Here is a 24,015-nt window from a genome sequence, read left to right as displayed (position 1 = left end):
GTCTCTACCCTCAAGGAATCTATAGTCAGTCTATTGTGGGAGAGAGAAGTAAATAGGTGATACGTGCTAATTCTGTAGACAAGTTGCTGAGAAAACACAGGATGGGGCACACAAACTGGACTGGGAAAAAGAAAAACAGTCATGAATGTTTGAGTTTCTGCTTTTCCCTTCAAAACCAAACTTAAGCAGGGTTCTAATAGATTAGCATTCTGGCAACTAGAATGGCAGGGATTAATATATTTCTTTTTAAAATTAGTTTCTATATGTATGCTTTTTTCATAAATAATTTTCTTTTTATTATTTTTAAATTGATTTCAGAGAGGAAGGGAGAAAGATCAATGATGACAGAGAATCACTGATCAGCTGCCTCCTCCACGCCCCTGACTGGGGATTGAGCCTGCAACCCCGGCATGTGCCTTTAACTGGAATTGAACCCGGGACCGTTCAGTCCACAGGCCAACGCTCTATCCACTGAGCCAAACCGGCCAGGGCTAAAGTTAGTTTGTATTTTATCTCAAATTACGTGTCTAGTTCAAGTAAATCTCATCTTTTAAAAAACACATTTTAAAATTTATTTAAAGAATGATCTGGTTTTTAAATATGTTCAATTTATATGACACTACGTATTTTTTCTCTCCATATATTTCATTATAAAAAGAAAAAAACACTCGTCCACCCGGCATGACTCAGTGGTTGAGCCAGGAGGTCGTGGTTCGATTGCCTCTGCATGCACCCCCACTGGGGATCGAGCCCGCATACTGGGCATGTTCCTTGACCCGGAATTGAACCGGTGACCTCTTGGTTCCTGGGCGACCACTCAATCATTGAGCCACATGGGCCGGGCTGATCAATGATGTTTCTATCTCTCTTTCCCTCTCCCTTCCTCTCTGAAATCAATAAAAATATATTAAAAGACAAACACTCAATGAAAAACAAAACAACTGGTTACATAAATGGCTCATACTAGAAGTGCTTGCAAAAAGCCACAATCAATTTAGGATATTTTAACTCAGACGAACAAAATGCATTTCAGGCAACTACTCCAGAAAGACCATCTATCCTCAAGAATACCCTACTCCTGCCCTAGCTGGCTTGGCTCAATGGATAGAGCATTGACCTGTGGACTGAAGGGTAACGGATTCAATTCCGGTCAAGGGCACATGCCTGGGTTGTGGGCTCAATTCCCAGTAGGGGGCGTGCAGGAGGCAGCCGATCAAACTCATCGTTGATATTTCTATCTCTCTCCCTCTTCCTTCCTCTCTGAAATCAATAAAAATATATTTTTTTTAAAAAAGAGAATATCCTACTCCTAAGTAAAAAACAACAAAACTTTCAGGTTATTCCCATATACATTTCCCCCTTCTTCCTCTAATTTAACCCTACAATAAAGATAAATACAATTTAGGTAATGTATTCCCATCAGTTGTTCACTTACCAAACAATAGTTCATTCAAGTGGACACTTTCTGGGCTGTCATGGAAAACGCCAATAAAAAAACCTATTAAATTCAAGTTAGATTATATCTGTCACCTCTTCCTTGTCCAAAACAATTACCATGGAAGAAAATAAATTAAGCCTAGCAATGTCAATTATTACAGAGTTGGTTGCTATAAAAAAATGTTTATGGCTTTTCTAGGTGACTGATAATAGATTAAATGACTTCAACACTGTTCTAATCTGAATACAGCAAGTTTCCTCAAACACTGTGGCACGAGTAAAGATGAAATAGTAAAACAGAGGTGGTGAAGAGAAGACAAAAAACAATGAGAGGTGAAATAAGATACAGATAGACTTCACTTGTTTGCATTTTGTGAAATTAATGAAGAACAGCAAAGACAAATGCCTAAAAAGATTAAAATTTAAGGGCAACAAACATAAACAACTAAGACAGTGTAGCTTCAAACACACAATTCTGAAGGAGAACCTAACTTCTTCTTTGGGCTAAAGAGGTGGAAAATCAGGTTTAAGTTCAAAGTAGGTTAAACTTTCAACTTCTTATCACCCTGACAATTCAGCAGAATGAAAATAACCAGACAGACAAGAGTTTCCATAAAACTTTCTTATCTTCCCTAGTAAATTCTCTCACTAGACAGAAAAAAATAAAAGGAAATTTGTTTTTGATAGTCCTTATCTTTAAAGATTCTTAAAAATTCAAGAAGGCTTGATAAGATAGGAGAGAGTAAACGGCCGTGTATAGCAAGGAATTATGATGTGTTACCGCTGTAGAGAAAAGTTAAAATCAAAAGGAATTTTGAGAGATTATTTCCTTAGCCTTCATTAACGCACTAGAGAAGTTTTAGACAATTTATAAAATTTACAGACTTAAAAAATAGGGCTTCAAACTACAACTATATTTAATACTATAATATTAACCAAGCTTTTAATTGCATGTTTAAAAATTCAAAACCACAATTCCCTCAGGAAGTGTAACTGTTACTAGTAAAAGAAAATAATAGGGATAATCACATTCATCAAATTTATTAAATCCAATACTATGCTAGTCACCATAATGTACTTTTGTTCTTTCATTAAAGAATTCTTAGACCATTCACTATTAAGTTACTGTTTAACTGGTAAGTTGAGGCAAAATGCTGAATAACTTGAGAAGTCACAAGTGCAAAGTCCATTGTACAAAACTACCCAACCATGCTCGCTCTTTATGTACTTTTCCAGATATAATTTAAACTGTCTGAGCAAAAGGTGAATTCTAAATTGTTCATAAATTGACTTTTACTGTGCCTTTCTTTTTGCTTGAAAACTCCTTTCATACATTGCCACCGATTCAATTTCACCTGTAGGTAATGAACACAGAACTCATTGTGGGGAAAAACAAACCAGAATGTGAGAAAGGAGGTTATCAGATATACAAGGGAGTGAAACAGTTGATTGAAAAACACTTTAACCACAATATTTTTTTCTCCATCTGAAGGAGGTCTTTTGACTAGTTGTTACCATTTCTCTCACGAAAAACCCTGTAAGTTCCCAAAGCTCCCAGGTTGAGTACTTACCTGGTTCATCTGAATGCTGAATCCGGGCTTTTCTTTCTGCTAAGCTGGCCTCCCCCTCTTGGGGGACTGAAGCTGCGGCCTCCTCCTCAGTGTCCTCTACCTTAGTCACGGTAAAGTGTGGCATTGTTGAAATCCTGTGCTTTTTCTGTATTTAAACTTCCTTCCAAGTCTACTCCGCCCACCCCTTCCTCGCCGTGTCCCTTTCAGACTCAGACACTGCCTAAGGGAGACTGACGCTGGGAATAGGGAAGTACTTTCGGCTCACGTGATCAACAACCTTAGAGGGAGTGGAACACTGGAAGACACGCCTTCCACAGCATTTATCTTTCACTTGGCACTCCACCCTTTGCTTATGGTTATTAAGCTCAAGAATCCCAAGAACTATTTAGGCAGCTTTCCTTTCCGAGAGCTGCCAAAAGCTGGATAGAGAATTCATGCACTACAGCATGCTCACCCACATTCATTCAAATATGCACCGCTTCTAAAAGTGAAGGGAATCAATAGTTGTTAAAGACCTACTCTATGCTCTTCATTGCACTAGAAAGTTTTCATTATGATCTCATTTAATCATCAGGTTAAAGAACTTGCCCAAAGTCACAGAGCTTGTAAGTGGTGAAGCCCAGCTTAAAAACTTCTAATACCTTTGTAGGTAGGCAGCGTAGAAGACGTTTCATGGGAGGGCACAAAGTCATATGCTTAGCTAAATTTCATTTGATGAGTTCTTGTATAGCACTGGCTAGTAATCTTGGCTGCACACTGGAATCACCTGGGAAGACTTAAGAACCACTGATGCCTGGGTCTCATCCTCGATTAGTGGTTCTCAACCTTGGCTGCACATTAGAATCACCTGGGAATCTTTTTAAAATCCTGATTTCTGGGCCTCATCCTCCGGAAATTCTGTTTCTTTGTTATGGGGTGAGGCCACAACATTAGTAACAAAGAAACAGAATTTCCGGAGGATAAGGCCCAGAAATCAGGATTTTAAAAAGATTCCCAGGTGATTCTAATGTGCAGCCAAGGTTGAGAACCACTGTCCTAGATATTCTGATTTAATTGCTCTTAAGTAGAGCCTGGGCAACAGATTCCCCGTGGTTCTAAGGTGCAGCCAAGGTTGAGACTTACTTTTATATATGGGAAAGAGAAAAGTTTGACCTGTTGAGTTTTTGTAAAACTACTTTTATCATTGAAAGAATCTAAGTCAGGTGTGGAAGTATAGTACCTGGTGATTTTTCCATACTTACAACTCAGGTAGCTATTCTACTAATTGATTCAAAGGAACCTAAAACACTACCAAATTGTCAAAGAATTCAATATTATATTCTGGGTTCCAAATTCTTGAATATTTTAGTGCCACTGGATATTCCAGTAGGATCTTGCTTTTCATATTTATCTTATAAACAGTTGAATTAGCCCGGTTGGTGTGGCTGAGGTTGAGCGTCAACCTATGAACCAGGGGGTAACAGTTCGATTCCAGTCAGGGTGCATACCTAGGTAGTGGACTCCATCCCCCTTGAGGGTATGCAAGAGGCAGCCAATCAATGGTTCTCTCTCATCATTGATGTTTCTATTTCTTTCTCCCTCTCCCTAACTCTCTAAAATCAATAAAAAAAATATGTTTTTTAAAAAAGTTGTTATGGCTAATCTATAGTTGATGGACAGAAAAAAATGACTTGTGTTTTTGAATCTGTGTACAGCTTGTGCATCTAAGCCTTGTACAGTTTTATCCTGTCTTTTCTCCCCTCTAAAACGTTTCTCAAGCTAAACAAGTAGGAAGGTAACAAATACCTGTTAATCTATGACAGGAGTAATTTGTTTATTAACTTGAAGCTTTGGTACCATATTGGTCAGCAATTTTAAAATAGTTCTCTCTTACAGTGGACTATAAGTAAAAGTGAAGGGACATAAAGAAATTGAAGACAAAGTTATAGTACAGAAAAACTGTGGGTGAGAAAGTGGTAAAGTGCTATGTCTGAGGATTGGTTAGATAGAGAGGGTGGGATGTAAGAAGTAGCTATTTTAGGTACAATAAACTACCACAATGATGTATCACTATACCTCCACCACCACAATGGTTGAAATTGATAAGACTGACAACACCCAATTTGGAGAGAATGTGAACAAAAGGAACTTTCACACATGGTTACTGGGGTGTAAACTGGTTCACCCACTTTGGAAAGAGTCTGGAACTTTCCCCTATAACCCATCAATTGCACTTCTAGGTATTCGCCCCCAAAATGAAAACATATTCCCATAAAAGGACTTGTACAAGGATGTCCATAGCAGTTTATTACTAATAGCCAAAAACTGGAAACAACCAGGTGTACTCCACAGGAGAATGGGTAAGGTAACTATGATATATTCATACAAAGAATTACTATTCAGCTCTACAAAGGAACAAATCAGTGAGACATGCAACAATATGGATGAAACTAAAAAACATTATGCTATGTGAAAGAGGCCTTAACCAAAAGAGTACATAATATTAGAGTTCACTAATGAGGTTTTAGAACAGGCAAAACTCAACTATGGTACAAAAAAAACCCAGGATAATGGTTGCCTCTGGCGAGATGAAGGTGATTAACTGGGATGGGGCTTGAGAGAACTTCCCAAGTTATGATAATATTATACATTTTGATAGAGTTTAGAGTTCCACAGGTGTATAAATTTGTCAAAACTCAGTTAATGTTCACTTAAAATGTGTGTATTTCACTGTATAAAGTTTGCCTTAAAAGAAAAAGATCTGTAAAAAAATACTGAATTCTAATAATATGCATTTTGAAGTATTTGAGAGAAGTTAATTAATGCCTGCAATTACCTTGAATTGCACAAAGAAGATAGAAAGACATGTGATAGGGCAAGTACAATAAAATGTTAATGACAGATGCTGAGTGGTGGGTGTGTGGGTATCCTAATAGACAAACATGGTAATTGACCGTACCTTTGCCACACCTCCCATTGGCTAATCAGCAAGATATGCAAATTAACTGGCAACAAAGATGGTGGTTAATTTGCATACATAGGCACGAAGCGGCGGAACGAAACTGAAGGCAGCTCCAGCCGGAGCAACGAAGGCTTGAAGGCGGCGCTGGCTGGAGCAGCGAAGGCTTGAAGGTGGCTCCGGCCGGAGCGAAGGCCTGGGTCCCAGGTACTGGAGGAAAACCAGTGCCGGCAGCCAGGGGAAGGGAAGGCCTATTGCACGAATCTTTTCATGCAACAGGCCTCTAGTCTAAGTATAAAAGCACATCACTTATGGCTCAAATTCTGTTTCATATAAGGTTTAGACAGTTACATAAATGCTTTTACAGTACTTTGATTTTAGGGTATTGAATGTTGTTAGAAATTAGTCACCAAACAGGTTTTAAATATTTACATTTAAAAAAATATGTGGTATTTATTTTTAAGTAGTACGATATAAACCAGACTAGGATAAAAGGCCTTTATAATAGCACTAGGGGCCCACTACACAAATTCATGCACCCTGAATGGAACTGTGGGCCACGAGGCTGCAGTGGGCACCGGGGCGGGTCTCAGCCCATCCTCTGCACCCCGGGCCCGGCCCCTCCTGCCACGACCCCTGGTCCAGTCTGCTGACAGCCCTGTTCCCACTACCGCCGCTCCCATGCGCTGACGGTGCCAGCCCCGCTTGCACCCGCTGACAGTTCAGAGCAATTGGGGCCAGTGCCAGCAGCAGGTGCAAGCAGGGCCATCACCAGCAGTGGGTGCGAGCACCAGGTGGGACCGTTACGCATGGGAGCAAAGAATTTTCAGTAACTACCAGGGGCTCGCTCCGATGACAGTGACCGGCACCCCACCTTGATCTGGCACCCCTACTCACCAGCTCCACCATCCCACCGTGCCCAACGCCCACCATGTTCTGCATTCTGCTACCTACTGCAGATGCCCACCATATTCCATGCACACCCCTTGGTGGTCAGCGCAAGTCATAGCGACCAGTTGTTCAGTTGTTCTGCTGTTCAGTCTATTTGCATATTAGCCTTTTATTATATAGGACTAGAGACCCGGTGCATGAATTTGTGCACCAGTAGGGTTCCTTGGCCTAGACTATGGGATCAGGACGAAACTGGCTCTCCAACATCCCCCGAGGGGTCCTGGATTGTGAGTGGGCACAGGCCAGGCTGAGGGATCCCACTGGTGCACCATCGGGGCCAGGGACGGACGGCAGAGGTTGGCTAGCCAGGGAGGGACCACAGGAGGGCTCCAGGGCATGTCCAGCCCATCTCGCTCTGTCCCAATCGGCTGGACCCCAGCAGCAAACTAACCTACAGGTCAGAGTGTCTGCCCCCTGGTGGTCAGTGCACATCATAGCGACTGGTAGACTGGTCGTCTGCCTCCTGGTGGTCAGTGCATGTCATAGCGACTGGTCAACTAGTCGACTGTCTGCCCCCTGGTGGTCAGTGCAAGTCATAGCGAGTGGTTGAGCGGCCTTAGCATATCATTAGAACATTATGCTCTGATTGGTTGAATGGACGACGGGACAACCAGACACTTAGCATATCAGGCTTTTATTGTATAGGATAGGATTACTCCATTATACATTAGGCCTAATATTATACACATTATACTTATTTTACTAATTGCTTTCAGTAAAACACTTTTTTGTGACTATGTCTGCTTTGAAAAAAAAGCCCATTTTTTTTTAGCAGAATGGGTCTATTTGGGTAATATTTTCAAAGTACAATTTACTATGCTACACTACCTAATTATTTTTAATCACAGCTAACAACTTATGATAACCAGCACTTTGTTTCGTTCAACCCATCTATTAAATAAACAAAGGCAAGTTAGATTTAGTGAAAAGATTAAAACAATTAATGGAAAGTCAATGGACACTGATTTTCAAATAAGGATTTTCTATCAGATTATAATACATTATTATACTATATTCTGAAAAATCAATAAATTTTAAAGCAAATCAAGTATTTCCTCTGGGAACTGTATTGTACAAAAGATATACAAATAATTTAGAACCACGTAATCTTATTGCTGAAATGATTCTAAAAAAGAATCTATTAATTCATGCTAAAAATGGATCTGTGATGCAAGAAAACTATAATATGTGAGCAGTAACCCAAATCCCTAGAATTAAAAAGCCACATACATTTTGAATGCAGGAATTTTACCAAATGTTATTCTGTTCATTCTTGAGAGCATCTTGTAGATATGATGTTGAGATTTTAGTAACATGTTCAGTAACATTCTTTTTTTTTTAATAAAAAATGCAATTAAAGCTTGATCAAGGATACCAGCATGCTAGTAAAAAACTGGAGATGTATAAAATAGAACAGACTAGATTTCATGAGCACACACAATGTAGACTTAATTCATCTTATCTGTCCACACCTTTTCACAGACTTCTCTCTCCATCTCTCACACACCTCATATGATAAATGTCTTATGCAAATACCTTAAGACACACGTGTGCGTGCACACACACACACACACAAGTTCAGTGGGAGTGCTGAGCAAACAATAATGGATTTGATATAGAAACAGATTCAAGTCTTATGAATCTCTCCTAAGTTCCTATAGTTTGAAGACACCATTCTGAGAGCTTTATCCACTATTGACATCTAGATACACTTACCCTTTAAAATTGTAACCAGTTAATATTAATAGTTTTGTGCTTACAGTGTTTGGTTTATTAGAAATGGTGTTTTACAAGAAATAGTGAAGAAAGTGAAATTTATTTCCAAGCAGTTGCTTCTAATATTATTTCAAAATATTTAGGGTGGCATTGTTATTGAATCATTGCAACCACTAGCTAGCAACTAAATAAATATGAGTAGAAACTAACCTTATTATACTTTTTTACATATCTTACAAATGAGATTGTAATTAAACCTTTAACTGCACAACCTGTGCCCTATTCTTATTCCCCATCAGCAGCTAGTACAAGGCTTTGCACATAATGGTGGTTAATAGATTTTTAAAAATCCTTTCACTACACAGAATAATTTTCTTGCTCAAGGTAAATTTATGAAGAACTCTGAGCTACAAAGGTTAATGTTTTATCCTCGTTTGTAAATTTTTCATACTCTTTATTCTATAAATCTTTTTAACAATCTACACTAATAAAAAAAGAAAGATGCAAATTGACTGTACCTTCGTGACGCCCACCTGCCAATCATGGGGTGGGTATGCAAATTAACCCAACAAAGATGGCGGGTTAGTTTGCATACACAGGCACCGAGTGGCCGGGGGTGGGGCGGGATGCTTGCATCATCGCCATGGTGACAATGCAGGTGTTCCGCACCACCCCAGCTGCTCCAGGCCTCTGGGCAGCATGGGATGGTGGAAAGGCAGCTCTGGGTCGGAGCGAAGGCGGTACCAGCAGCCAGGGGAAGGAAGGCCCATTCTTGCACGAATCTTCGTGCAAAGGGCCTCTAGTCTATATATATAAAAGGCTAAGTGTCCGTCTGACAGGAAGCTGACATGCACTGACCACCTGGGGGCAGACACTCAACGCAGGAGCTGCCATGACGCGCACTGCCCATCTATATATATAAAAGGCTAAGTGTCCGTCCAACCAGTATCTATGACATGCACTAACCAACAGGGGGCAGACGCTCAATGCAGGAGCTGCCGTGGTGCGCACTGGCCATTTAAAAATAAACAGCACCACAGACCTGGTGCTGACAAACCAATACTCGGCTTCCCCCAAGTGGGACACAGGCCCCACCACCCCAGAGTGACACCCCACCAAATTGCAGCCAATGCTGCCAAGACCCCATGGCACAAAATGTGGTCTACAGTCCAGCCCAGAAACGGTCGCTGTGGGCGCTGGGTAATGACGTCATGTAGCAATGCCCGGCTTCCTCTCCCTAGTGACTAGCCTTCTTAGAGTTTCTTCAGCCCAGGAACAAAACTTGCTTTATAGCCAGGTGCAAACATTTCACAGTTTAACCAAATATTTGTGAAGCACTCTCACGTGCCTCATCTCATTTGACCCTCACAGAAGTCCTGCAGTAGGTAGATAAGAGACTCAATAGAATCCTATTTTATTTTCATTAGATGGAAAACAGAGATTTAGAAAGTTTAGAAATTTGACCCAACTGAAAAGAAGAAATGGTGGAACTTGAAAATGACTTAGTTTTCTCACTGCACACAATGTAGTCAAACACTGCTGCAGTGACATATTTTACCCTTTCTTCTCCCTGTGTGATCTACAATACTAACCTGCTTCGTGTTGATATTTACTGCTGTGTTTCTGACCATTACCTGAAAAAGAAGTTGGGGTGCTTCACTGGGCTGGAAAAAATTTAGCTAAATCAGAAAGCAGGTCTAATTAAGCAATTTTATTCTATATATATAAAAGGCTAAGTTGACTTGCGCATGAGTCATACATATAAAGCTCTTGCTGGCACCAATCACGTGTGTGTTTCGATCTGTCATTTGGTTGACACTTCTATTATAAAGAAAGGGCGAATAGCGATATTAAAATATTTCTTCTAATTAATCTCCTTTCAATGTGCATGAATCGATGCACTGGTACACTAGTCAATCTAATAATTTGTCCTATTTTAGAGAAATGTGTTTGAGAGGTAAAAGATCTGAATTTCTTTAAAAATATCTAACTTCAGATATGGAATTATATGGAGAGAGGAAAGAGATAATATGTGCTAGAGTAGAGATTCTTAAGAAAAATATCAGACTTGCATGAAAGACTAAGCCACTGCCCCACCACATTCTGATAACTCATGCTTCAAAGGGCCACTGGTAGGCAAACACTACCTCACATCCCCTTGAATGTGGTATCATTCAGGTTAGGCAAACATATAAAAGGCTATGAACCATTTCTTGAGAACAGTGTTTTGCAGATTATCTCTGGTGAAGAACTATATTCACTGTGGGCTAAAAATTCTGTAAAAGAAAAAAAGTGAAAACTACTAGAAAATGAAATAAAAATACACATAACTTAAGTTTCAATTTTTATTAAGTTCAAAAGACATAAAATTATTCTATCAAACTACTATACAAGTTCCTTATGAACTCTCAATTTCTAAGTTCATGGCCTTACAGACAGGTAATAAACAGCTCATGGGCCAGCACTGTCTGCATACTACACTCTGAATAGGTCTGTGTTAGAGAATCTTGTAAACATTTTAGCGAAAATAGAATGAGAAGTTTATTATTTAAATTTAGAGCTATAACTGGAGCCAGGAAAGTATACTGGCTCTCATTCTTTAAAATACATTTTCCTTATTTACCATATTCAGCAAACCCTTCTTCCTCAGATACTGCAACAGTAAATATTAGTTTAAAATATCAAAATGGTGACAAATTCTAAATTTTACCTTACTATATAGACAATTATAGAAAGAATTAATTATTTTGGTGAGGATCAACTACCATTGATAGCAAGGACTTAAAACTTCTACATCTCGCCCCACCGATGTGGCTCAATGGTTGAGCACTGACCCATGAACTAGGAGGTCATAGTTCAATTCCTGGTCAGTCAAAGCAGATGCCTGGAGTTGCGGGCTCGATCCCCAGTAAGGGGTGTGCAAGAGGCAGCTGATCAATGATTCTCTCCCATCATTGATGCTTCTATCTCTCTAAAGTCAATAAAAACATTTTAAAAAGAAATACATTTTCCTTTAAAAAAATAAAATAAACGCCTTCTACATTTCAAAATTACATAAGACTGTCTATGAAAATTAATTTTTATAAAATGATATCAGTGATGAATTTTGTATAATGCATTTGAGGGCTAACCACTGCAAGAGAATACTGTTCATAGAAAAAACACATTATTTTCTGATGGATTCATAATATTGTAGAGAAGGAAGACAAAGAGTTCTCCAAATTAAACTTCAGGAAAATCTGCTTTATTGAGGCTGAAGAAATCATGCATTCTTCAATATATTTGAGTGTCCACTATGTGCCAGGAAAGAGGAATGCAAAGGACAAACAAGACTCTATTCCTACTCTCAAGGAACTCGAGATCTTATTATCCAATTAAGGGATATACTAAAAGGCAATATAAAACTAGGACTATACATACAAATACGTTATAAACATAGAAAGAACCTTCAGAGCACAACATACTATCACCTTACCCAGTTACTTCTTCAGGGGCCTAAACTTGTGAGTCTTCACTAGAGAAAAGAATGCAGTAGGTTGGTTGATGGATAGCTACTTTAATTTGATAGCTAAGGCAGTCATTTTGGCTGCTGACCCAAATACGAAGAAGGCATTATCAAAAGTATCTGAGTACTCTGAGCCCTCAGTTTCCACTGTTGCTTTTTTTTTTCTTTACAATATTGTTAGTCCCTATATACGGCTGCCCATCTCTTTCATTAGTCTAATGTCATTACAGTCCAGGTATGATGGAACCCAAGAAACACCAACCAAAGAGATAGCACTGGCAGTTATTTCATTTCTGATGTGTGACATTTCATTCTTTTATTGTGAAATACTTGCTAGATGAGCTTCTAGTCAACACTATAAGCAGTGTATACAAAATAAAAGCAGATATTAAGCAACATATTGTCGAAACTTAGAACATATTTTCAAAAGAGGAAATGAAAACACAATTCAAAACAAAATGTCCTGGTTAATTTTCATCTCATAGAAAAAGTGTCTTTATAAGTTATTACTTTCTCCCTCCCCTGCAACAAAACATTTCAAAATGGATTTGTATTTGAGCCAAAATACAAATATTCATTAATTTTAGGAAAGACAGACTAATGCAACTAACTAAATCAATAACTGTTCAGGTAATTCAGGACTACTACACTGCCCCGGTATTTGCACATCATTTGTGTTAAAACAACAACAACAGTAAAATACACATTGTTTGAACAGATTTTCTTTTAGGAATATAGAACCTTAAGTTATTTGGGAAACGTCATTTTATTAACTTCGCCCCATTATTTCCTTTAATGCCCCCAATGCCAGACAAAGTAATTGCAAAAATGTACACAAAACATAAAAATTGCATTTCTTTTATGCTTCCTCTTCAGTAATGTACAACTGAAGCCTAATAAATATTTCAACAGAGCCAACCATTGTTAGTATAGTAGAGAAAGTGTAATGACAAGAACAATGTATCAGAATCACAGACATTTTTTTTTTATTTAACCATATCAGCTTCAGTTTTCTCCTGGATAAGAAATTCCATCTTACCTCAGAAGAAAATTACTTTTTTTTTTAAATGAAAATAAAAATCAAAACTGATGATTTTTAGGAAAGGAAATAATTCATCTGATAGTCAGGAAAGAACACTTTCTATTTCCTACTAGCTATTAAATTATTTTTGGAACTAGCATACTGCTAAACTAGAAAAAATAAATCAACAAAACATAATTTTTACATGCATTTTAGGATATAAATTAACCAGCTTTGAAAAGAAGTATTATTTCTAGATATTTTTTTAAAAGCTAGGGGCTAATACTCTCAAAATAGAATAGAGATACATTTCAGTTGAATTCAATTTCTCATAGATTTGCAAAATGAAAATGTACACATGTATACAAGAATGTTTAACTATTTCCCAGTGTTTTCTTTTTTAAAACTAGCAATATAAAAAATGAATAGCCTTACCCCAAAGTAAAAGCAGACTCAGCCAGTAAAATGAAGGAAATTCAGGTGCTACTTTCCTGAAAATTAAAACTACCTACCACCCTGACTGGTTTGGCTCAGTGGATAGAGCGTCAGACTGCGGACTCAAGGGTCCCAGGTTCGATTCCAGTCAAGGTCATGTGCCTTGGTTGCGGGCACATCCCCAGTGGAGGGTGTCCAGGAGGCAGCTGATCGATGTTTCTCTCTCATCGATGTTTCTAACTCTCTATCCCTCTCCCTTCCTCTCTGTAAAAAATCAATAAAATATATTTAAAAAACAACAACAAAAAACTACCTACCAAATGGCTCCAACTGTAAACAGATGAATGCTATCAAGTGAGTACCTTGCATGAATTTCTCAAGGCCATTAAAAATGTAATAAGGCTTAGCAATGCAGTAATAAAAATGCAAAGCAGAAGTTGACACTGATTAATTTAGCAAGGAAACCAGAGACTGAAACCCAGCTCTGAGCTAAAATAACAGAAAATTTTAAAAAGAAAAAACAACCCAAAGTTAGAATTAAGACATAAACATATTTGTCATTTCCTTATAACTTAACATAGGCTTTTTTTTTCCATATCTGTACTTTTCAACTACAAAAAAATCCATTTTAGAAGGAAAAAAAAATTTAAAAGCTTAGCCCTTACATTTTTTCAGTTAAGACAGCCAAAGGTTTTGCATAGCCTCTCAGATTAACTTACATACAATATTGTCTTGATTAGGAAATTTTGTTAACTCTAAATTCCTCCAATGACTTAACGGTGGTTTAAAATCCTTCAGAAGTAAAATGTATCTGAATATTAGACATGTTTAAAATATGACAAATGAACATTGTAGAATTGAGCAAATACTGTAATATTTGCTATTTATCAACTACTGAACTTCCACAGCTAAAGCAAAGTGCTGTGTGTGTATGTATTGTATGTTCTGAAGTTCTGTGTTCATATCTTCATATTTAATTGCTGGGATTCTAAAAAATAGAGCAGCATGAATCCTAGGGTTTTAATGGAAATATCTTGTTTTTCTATCTACACTAATAAAAGAGAAAGATGCAAATTGACCGTACCTTTGCAATGACCACCAGCCAATCAGGAGTATGCAAATTAGCCCAACAAAGATGGCGGGTTAATTTGCATATGCAGGTGCCGAGCAGCCAGGGGGTGGGGCGGGATGTGATGGAGGCATTCCACACTGCCCTAGCCACTCTCGGTCTCTGGGCAGCATGGGAAGGCGGAAAGGCGGCTCTGGCGGGAGCGAAGGCGGTGCCGCAGCCAGGGGAAGGAAGGCCCACTCTTGCATGAATCTTCGTGCATTGGGCCTCTAGTTTACTCATAACACTTTATTAAAATATTGCATTTGTTTTACCCATTCACAAAATAAAATGATTTCATAATTCCTACAATATAGCTCTCCAAACTTTCATACCTACTGTTATAAAACACATCACCAAGAACTTAAAACATATATAATTTACATTATTCTGAGTCAACAAGGCCACCACGTGCAGCTGTGCAGATTGTGACGGGCCAAAAGTATAGGGGGCTGCAGGCTGTGGGCTGAAATACAATTTGCCCTTCTCCAATGAAGTTTGGAAGGGGTGCCTTTTTAGAATTTGCACAAGGGTCTTACAAGTCCACAAGTATTTATTAGGCAAACAGAGTCCACTATCCAAAAGTTTACAGCATAATGTCATCCTCATAGGTCATTAGAAATTGCCTTAAAAGTCAGCATTCAAAACATTCCCCTTTTTCTAATAGCCTTAATTAAAATGGGAAAGCATGACTTTTATGAGGTCCCCAGGTCCCCAAGAGTGTCTTCTTCCTTCTTTTCTATTCCAGTACAGGTAATATCAAAACAAAGCTTATGAGAATCTGGAATTAAGAACATGCCACTGAGAGGAAAAGAATGAAGCCCTTGGTAGGAAGAATTAGTGAGGACAAAGAAGAGACCACTCAAGATAAAAGAGAAGAAGTTGAAGCACCACTTTACCAATCACTGGCATTTAATCAAAGTATCTAGAGCATTCTATGACAAACTCCTATAAAAGAAAGCCTTATCTATTAAAGCACCTAATTGCAGCTCAATATTTTTAAAGTTTTTATTATACATGTTTTCAAATATACATAACACCACAGAAAACAGTAAAATGCATCCCATTTTTTAACTCTATATATTCAATTTAGTATATATTTATGTGGCATCACCATTATTCTAGGTGCTGAAGACACCAAAACAACTTTTGTCTCTGTCCTTAAAAGAACCGTCAGCCTGAGAAAGGTAACATGTAAACAAAACAAAATTAAGTGAAATAGGTGTTGCTATATAATAATAATATGTATAAGGAATATAGGAATTTAAAGAAATAGATTAGTTCTATTCTATCTGGGTATGGGGATGAATCTGAAAAGGTTTCAGAGAGGGTGACTCTTGAAGGAGGGAGATACCTTAATTATTTTTGCATCTCTACCACCTAACACTGCTCCATAAAAACTTGGTAACAGCCAGTCTCAGTTGGAATACATGGAGCTCTTTGACTTGACTGGCTTTTAAGCCTACTCCACTTCAGAAACGTCCTTCCAAGGCTGCACAACGTATCATGTTAACACTGGAACTGCCACCCTGAAGGGGGTGTGGCCAGCCTGAAAACGGCCCTCAGCCCCTCACCCTGGCTGGCCAGGCACCCCAGCAGGACCCCTGCCCTTATCTGGGACACCCTTCAGGGCAAACCAGCCAGCCCCCACCAGTGCACCAGGCCTCTATCCTATATAATAAAAGGGTAATATGCAAACTGACCCTAACAGCAGAACGACTGGGAATGACTGGTCACTATGACACACACTGACCACCAGGGGGCAGATGCTCAATGCACATGGGGAGCTCTGCTCAGCCACAAGCCAGGCTGATGGCTGCCAGTACAGCGGTGGTGGTGGGAGCCTCTCCTGCCTCCTCAGCAATGCTAAGGCTGTCCGATTGCAGCTTAGGTCTGCTCCCCACTGGCAAGTGGACATCCCCTGAGGGCTCCCGGGCTGCCAGGGGGATGTCTGACTGCCAGCTTAGGCCCAATCCCCCAAGGAGCGGGCCTAAGCCAGCAGGTGGACATCACCCGAGGGGTCCCAGACTGCGAGAGGGCACAGGCCAGACTGAGGGACCCCCCCAACTACACAAATTTTTGTGCACTGGGCCTCTAGTTTTATTATAAAAGTGATACTCTTACTATAAAAAACTGTACATGTCCTTCTAAATTGTTGAAAGAAAAATTCCCACTCTCCACTCTATTTTCAAATTCCTCCAGTCTGTTAGCATCTGTTGAGATATCCATTCTCAATAGTTCCTTCTGTATCTTTATTTTTTTAAATTTTTTTTAAAAATATATTTTATTGATTTTTTACAGAGAGGAAGGGAGAGAGATAGAGAGAGTTAGAAACATCAATGAGAGAGAAACATCGATCAGCCTCCTCCTGCACATCTCCTATTGGGGATGTGCCCGCAACCCAGGTACATGCCCTTGACCGGAATCGAACCTGGGACCTTTCAGTCCGCAGGCTGACGCTCTATCCGCTGAGCAAACCGGTTTCGGCTCCTTCTGTATCTTTAAGACATTCTTTAGGCATAAGCAAATACAGTGCTAAGAGTCTTGATTTTATTTACCAGCAAATACAGTGCTAAGAGTCTTGATTTTATTTATAGGACAGTCCCATAACTTCTAATGAACCCTAACACAATGAAAGGAGAATAATAAATACTTTGATAGCAAAAAAGATAATTACCTACTTTCAAAAGGCCAGCAGTAGAAAAAGTTAAAATACAGAACTAAGTATTTAAAACTTCATACGTCACCCCTGCCTTGGTTATGCAATGTAATGTGAGTAAAAGATATGTAATAAGAAAACAAACATAGGGTGGCAAGCTTCTCTACAATAAGAAACATGGGAGGCCTGAGGATTGTGGGGAAAGGATTGAGAATCATAACAATATTACAACCATAGAAGGATGTGTAGAAAGGGCAAAAATTATATGTGTGTGTGTATACACAACAAAATTCTAAATATTAAAATAGCAAACACAATTTTGAAATACACTAGGAGCTTAAAAATAGAGTTAATTGGCCCTAGCTGGCTTGGCTCAGTGGCTAGAGCACCAGCCTTCGGACTGAAGGGTCCCGGGTTCGATTCCCATCAAGGGCACAAGTGGGCTCCATCCCCATGAGGGGGTGTGCAGGAAGCAGCCAATCAATGATTTCCTCTCATCATTGATGTTTGTATCTCTCTCTCCAGCTCCCTTCCTCTCGGAAATTAATACACAATAGAGTTAATAGTAGAAAATAATTAGTTTTCCTATACTAACTCCAGCTCAGAGAAAAAATGTAGTTTATATATGTCCTTGATTTTCTTGACAACAACATTCTTTGAAGACCTATGTCTAACAAGGGATTAGAAAGCCAAAGGTGAAATAATTATATTTCTAACCAGTTCCCTTTAATGGTGAGAAAAATATATCAAAGGATGATAGTCATCATAAAAATAAAAATTTTAAAAGAGAAAAAGTAGGTCATTGGGAAAAGTAGGGAACTAGTTTCCTCAGAATATGGGGGAATGTGTGATCCAATGGCTGGACAGTTAATTTCCCTTTTATCTGGTACCAGAGAATATTTAAACATTAAGAAATATGCTAGATATAGAGCCAAGCTTTAACTTCTGTACCCACCTAAACAAGTTTTCCTCTTATAGTATAAAATGATACCACTCTGGACTGTAAAGAATGCTTATAGGTAAGATACTGGCCTGGACAAGAATCCTGTTCTGAAAAGCTAACACATTACAGAAACAAACCCACTTTAAAACAAAATAAAATGCAATTCCATAACATATAAGCCACAAGTCTAAAAACATTTAACTATAAATTACCTAATGACAATTACAGCAATAAAAAAATTAACACCGATATAGTCTTTATCTGGTATTTTTACAACCTCAATGCAGTATGTAAATAACTAAAACTATAACTTAGAGTTAATTTGAAAGAAAGGAAATTATTTTTCATTTTATAATGTAATTTTAATGCATTAATGTGTAAACAGTGTACAGTTTGTCAAGTTGAAAATAGTTAAGTCCAAAAACCAACCTGTAATATCTCCATTAAATAAATGATTAGTGAAGATAAGTGAATTCTAGGACTATAAACTACCAAATCTACCTTCTCTACAGACATTGAAAAATACAAACAGAAATAAGGAACTAAAATTATTCTGTTTCCTGCACCCCTTGGGTTAGGAGGAACAGTATTTCCTGACACTAGAAAATGGTAAGTCAACCTCACTTTCAAAAGTCAAATGGTTGAAGCCATAGTTTCTAAATTTGGGTAGAATATCATTTCCAGAGTCTAAGATTCTTTTTTTTTTTTTTAAGTCATCACCTCACTTCAAGATTAAGGGTTGTCATCATTGACAGAGTCTAAGATTCTTACAAGAAATTTTCACTACCAAACATATCTACAGTTAGAATACAGAACTAAATATATAAAGAATATGAAACTAAATATATGAAGCAGCACAGTTCTAAATATATGAAGCAGTACAGCAGTTCTCAAAAAATGTTATGATCTTTTCATTCATTTCTCTCTTCATCACCTCTCTCACTAAATCCAATGAAAAGGTCCAAGCTAGCCAATACAAACTGATTGGTTCAGGAAGCTTAAAGTCTTCAGTGGTCAATCTAAGTCAGAAGAGGCTTGTGTGCTACTTCCTGGCTTCAAAGGTTCAATACTCAATGCATTCCATTTAAAGTTCAAAGTGAAAACATTACGTGGGAATCAGCCCCTACAAACCTCTTTAGAATTTCTCTATTCAAAAGGATAGCACACGAGGTCTACTCAGCCTCAGCTGAGTAAGCTTAGCTACTTGAACTACTGTTTCTGTAAATTATAATTTAAAAAAAAAAGAATTTTGTGATACAATATCTTGTCTTTGTAGAAAAGCCAATAACTAATATATGATCAATAACTACTCCTTGTAAATGGCCTTAAAAGCAGACTGTAAAAGTTAGAGCCCCAAAGCTAGCTCTCCACTAAATTTCACAATTTAGGATTCTCTGTGCTGAAAAAGTATTAAATTCTGTGCCCTTCAACCTTAACCAAAATACCCATTTCAATGCTAAGAAGACAAAAATTAGGAAGTCAAAAATATACATTACTTTTCTTCTTGCCACACACCTTCCACATACCAAATTACTACTGCATAGAACCACCATGCTACCCATTATTTCAAAGGGCTCCTAAGCATCTCCAAAAGAGGTACCTTGGTTCCTGATTACTGTGTGCATAACAGAAAAACGATCTCTCAGAAGAGTCACCCTTGGTAAGTAAACCAATGAAGGAAGAATCCTGTCATCTGGGTTTCCACTTACCCTCAGTAACATCCTGGGGGTTAGAAGTCCGGTCACTGGCTGGATCCTGTGCCAAAGTTGCCAGTGAAGTGGTGGCTCCAGACATCTCACTCATAGGCTCACTACGGCTCGTTTCAGGCATACTCTCCCGGGAGCTAAATCTTACTCGGGAACTGGATCTGGAGCTGAGGTCTGGGCTGGTGTCTGACAAACCTGGAATATCATCAATCTTTGTTGGTGTCACCATGAACCGAACTGAAGCCATCTTGGTGGTGGTTTCTGGAGGATGCATTTTTCTTTTTCTTTAAAAGGGCACAAAGGAAAAACCCGCAAAATCCTTCCTCCAACGCTAGCTGCTTTTGATCGCAAAAATAGGATAACTTAAAAAAAAACACACCACACCAATTACCTTGATTTACATCACACAGAGCCCCAAATAAGAATCTTTATACTCAGAATTCAAGCAGACTGTCCTAGAAAGTGCACTACCAGTAGCTGAAAAATATTTAAGAAAAAAAAAAAAAACAAAACGATGCCAATCTCGTGTAACTTCGTTCCTTCAGGATGAAGAGCTAGCTAGCTATGTCTCCTGATCCAGGGCTGCGGGCTCAGTGCCATGATCTGAGAGAAGCAGGCGAAGCCTTGCTTCCTCCGACCCCCAGGTGTCGGCCAAGGTTGTTAGTCCTTTATCTGGTAAATGTCTCACGGATTTAGTTGAGCCAAGTGCACACAGGTCCACCCTGATGATGCAGATACAGCAGAGAGATTGAAAAAAACGGTACGGGCCACCTGTTGTCTATCAGGTGAATACCCCACAGGTCTGGCTGGGAGGGGGTGTGTGCAGTAGAGCCACCCGAGGTTTTTGAGGCCGATAATCCAGTTGGGTCTGGTGGGAGAGGTGCGCATGCATAACGGGAAAGATATCCCACACGAGGACGGAGGAGAATGCGGAGAGAAGGGTGAGCAGAGGAGGATGCTGGGGCAGAGCGGATTCCTGCCTCTCAGAGGTCTGCGGGGGCGGCCCACCCGCTCTTCTGGCAGAAAGGTCCCTGGGATGTGGGAAGAGAAGCTAGCGGACACCTCGGACTGCAGCTCAGGGTCGTGGCCAGTCGCTGCTAGTCCATCGAGCCCAAGGTCCGCTCGCTAGGTTTCTCCTGCGTGTGACAGGACAGGCCAACCCTTCGCCAGGAGACGCTTTCGCCCCTACCAGGTCCCTGGCGCAGGTCGAGTCCTAGCAAAAGAGGAGACAGCCTCGCAGGCTGGTCCTGGCTGGCAGTGCAGGAGGGGGCGGCGATGACGCGCGGAGGTCGCAGGTGTGGGATCCCGGCGCCAGCTGATGCGGGTGCGCGCGCAGCTGTTGTTTACGAGCCGGTAACTGTTTCGGAGCCGCAGCGCGGCCAGGCGGGCTCGGGCTGCCAGGAGGGCCGGCCGGTCGCCAGAGCAGCGGTTACGTGACCTCGCCGCTCCCGGCCCCGGGTTCGGCGGGCTGTGCTAGCGCCGCCGCAGCCCCTCCCTTCCCTCCCCGCTTGTTCCTCATTCGAGGTTAACTGTCCTAAGAGAAGCCGGGAGCGGTCGAAGGGTGGAACTGTCCCCGCCGGTGCCGGGAGCCCCGCCCAGCCGCTGCGGCCGCCAGGGACTGTGCTGCTTGCGCGCATGCGCGCGCTCGCTGGAGTTACAGCGGGACCGGGGTGAGGGGCGGGGCCACGTCGGAGGCCCTGGGCACGACGGGAATTGTAATTGGATGTCTGGACCTGAGCTACCTGCGCTCCAGAAAACACAAACCCTTTTCCTTCTTAGTCCTGCTTTCTTGCCCCTACCCACTCTGGAGGAATCTCAGGGAGTAGGCCCTGCCTCTTGTCCTCAGGGCCTCAAATACCCCCTCTTTAATAACAGGGTCCCTGAAAATTCATGATTTTTTGGTTAATCCTAACCGGAGGATATTTTTCCATTGATTTTTGGAGTGGAGGGGAGGGAAGAGAATCACTGATGTGAGAGACACATGGATTGGTTGCCTCCCACACAGGCCACAGAACCCTGCCTGCAACTGAGGCAAGTGTCCTTGACTAGAGCCCATGTTCTACCCACTGAACCAAACCAGCTTGGACCATGATTTTTAAAATTATTTTAAATCACAAACCTCCCAATACCATATATGCAGGTATGACCCTTCCCTTAATGGAATTTTTATGTATAAGTCCATTCTAAAGCATTGTGTCAGTGATTTTCAACTGGTGTGCTGCAAGAATTTTTAAAACCTCCAATATCTTACTATTTAGTCAGGCGCACTTACCTCTTTTCCCTTAGATTGTCAAATAAAAAAATTACAAGTTATCAGGTGTGAATGTATCAAGATTAACCTTTTTTGGTCAGATTGGCAAAAAATATATTTTTTTGGTGTGCCACAGAATTTTAGTAATTATTTTACATGTGTCCCATGAGATTAAAAAGGTTGAGCCCAACCGGTGTGCCTCAGTGGTTGAGCATCGACCTATGTACCAGAAGGTCACAGTTCGATTCCCGGTCAGGGCACATGCCTGGGTTTCAGGTTCCATCCCCAGTGTGGGGCGTGCAGGAGGCAGTTGATTCTCTCTCATCATTGCTGTTTCTCTCTCCCTCTCCCTTCCTCTGAAATCAGTAAAAATATTTTTTAAAAAGGTTGAAAATCACTGCATTGTATGCTCAAATTTATGCAGTTACATATTCCCCCCTTTTCCTGTACTTTATGCTGTCTTTCACAATGTATACAGCTATTAACTCATGTTGTACATATTAAATATGTAGTTTGTCAACTATACCTCAATAAAGTTGAAAAAAATGCTATATTCACTTTCTAGTCAGATTGAATATTCCAGTAACAAAAACATCTTTATTTTAGACCTCAAGAAAATACTTTCCCTTGATCCCATTTCTAGTGTTTCCCTACTACTGCCACCAGAATGTTGTTCTTCGCTTGTGTATTTAATGCATGAATAGAGATGTTCAATATATTTTGGTCATCAATGTTTTGTTTGAAAGTTATTTTTTGTAGCGTTGATCAAGACATTTAACAATCTGGGGCCCTGGCTTTGCCTGGGCCCTTGCTCTGCACACGTGGAAATGTTTAAGCATCATCCTTAGCAACAGATCAGAACTGTAAGACCTGAGCCAGGAAATTCTCCTTTATCAAATGACAAGGTCCAAAGTCTAACTAAAAAAATCCAGGTAACAAAGTGAGAAACAATTCCCATTTGAAATGTAAATCTCCTCAAAGCTGGATGCTTTTATAAAGCTTGTGCCTATTGATTTTAACTTGAAGAAGCAAGAAACTGATCTCCCTGAAGGATTAGTTTTTTCTCAGGCAGGTCTGCTGTTCATTCAAATCTCAGAGACTTGAGTTGTTGGAGTTCTGCAACATCAAATTTTGTCTTATACCACAGAGTATTTTCATTCACTTATATATGTAAACACTGCCTAATACCAATATACTAAACCTTTTAAGACTCTTATATTTCTGAGCACATCTCAGATGTTAATACCTAGAAGATGTCTTAAGGAAAAAGTCCTTGGTATAGTCAAACCAGTGTGTCTTTCTATTCTACTTCAATTCAAAATATTGCCAGGTCAAAGTCTTTTCAGTTCCATCTACACAGAACATAGCATGGGGGGAGAGGTATGGGTAAATTATAAAGATACAATTACAGTCAACATTCAAAAAATGGGAGATTTCACTAACTTACAGGTGCTTAAGAAACTTCCATAGCAGATCTTTTTCCTATCCATTTGCATAATTTTAATATTTCTTCAATCATTATCCCCTTAACAGGACAGGATAACTCTTTAAAATCCGTCAGATCTATAGCCAAGAACCCTGTAAGTGAATAGACTAAGAAAAAATTGTTTAGCAGGAAACAAGTACTTCATTATTCCTGTAAGTTAAAGTAATTGATTTGAAAATCATGTCTTCCATTAACTTTGACCCAAGTTTAGACAGTTTTTCTCTCATCAGTCAACAATTATCCTGAATTTTTCTGCTGGGATGCTCAGATTTCAGATTTCAAGAGAAG

General features: G+C 39.7%; 1 protein-coding gene across 10 annotated transcripts in view; it reads right to left on the bottom strand.

The window, feature by feature from the left end:
• SLC12A6 (solute carrier family 12 member 6) overlaps positions 1-21,493 on the bottom strand; it is an 86,907-nt gene extending 65,414 nt beyond the window's left edge. For 2 of the 10 annotated variants that reach the window (XM_036296229.1, XM_036296231.1), the window contains exons 1-2: positions 3,009-3,139; positions 1,436-1,470 (exon numbers count right to left, since the gene is read on the bottom strand). Coding sequence is in view for 6 of the 10 variants with exons in the window: in XM_036296196.1 (XP_036152089.1) it covers positions 19,994-20,264 (271 nt within the window). In the remaining 4 variants the exon portion in view is untranslated. Of the gene's footprint in view, positions 1-1,435; positions 1,499-3,008; positions 3,140-10,205; positions 10,248-10,760; positions 11,467-19,993 lie in introns of those variants that run through there. The other 8 variants (XM_036296196.1, XM_036296215.1, XM_036296240.1 and 5 more) reach the window with 6 other exon arrangements.
• Between the last annotated feature and the right edge of the window lie 2,522 nt (positions 21,494-24,015).

This window comes from Myotis myotis, unplaced genomic scaffold (genome assembly GCF_014108235.1).
Source record: "Myotis myotis isolate mMyoMyo1 unplaced genomic scaffold, mMyoMyo1.p scaffold_m19_p_1, whole genome shotgun sequence".
Classification (NCBI taxonomy): Eukaryota; Metazoa; Chordata; class Mammalia; order Chiroptera; family Vespertilionidae; genus Myotis; species Myotis myotis.
This window is presented reverse-complemented; position numbering and strand designations above follow the sequence as displayed.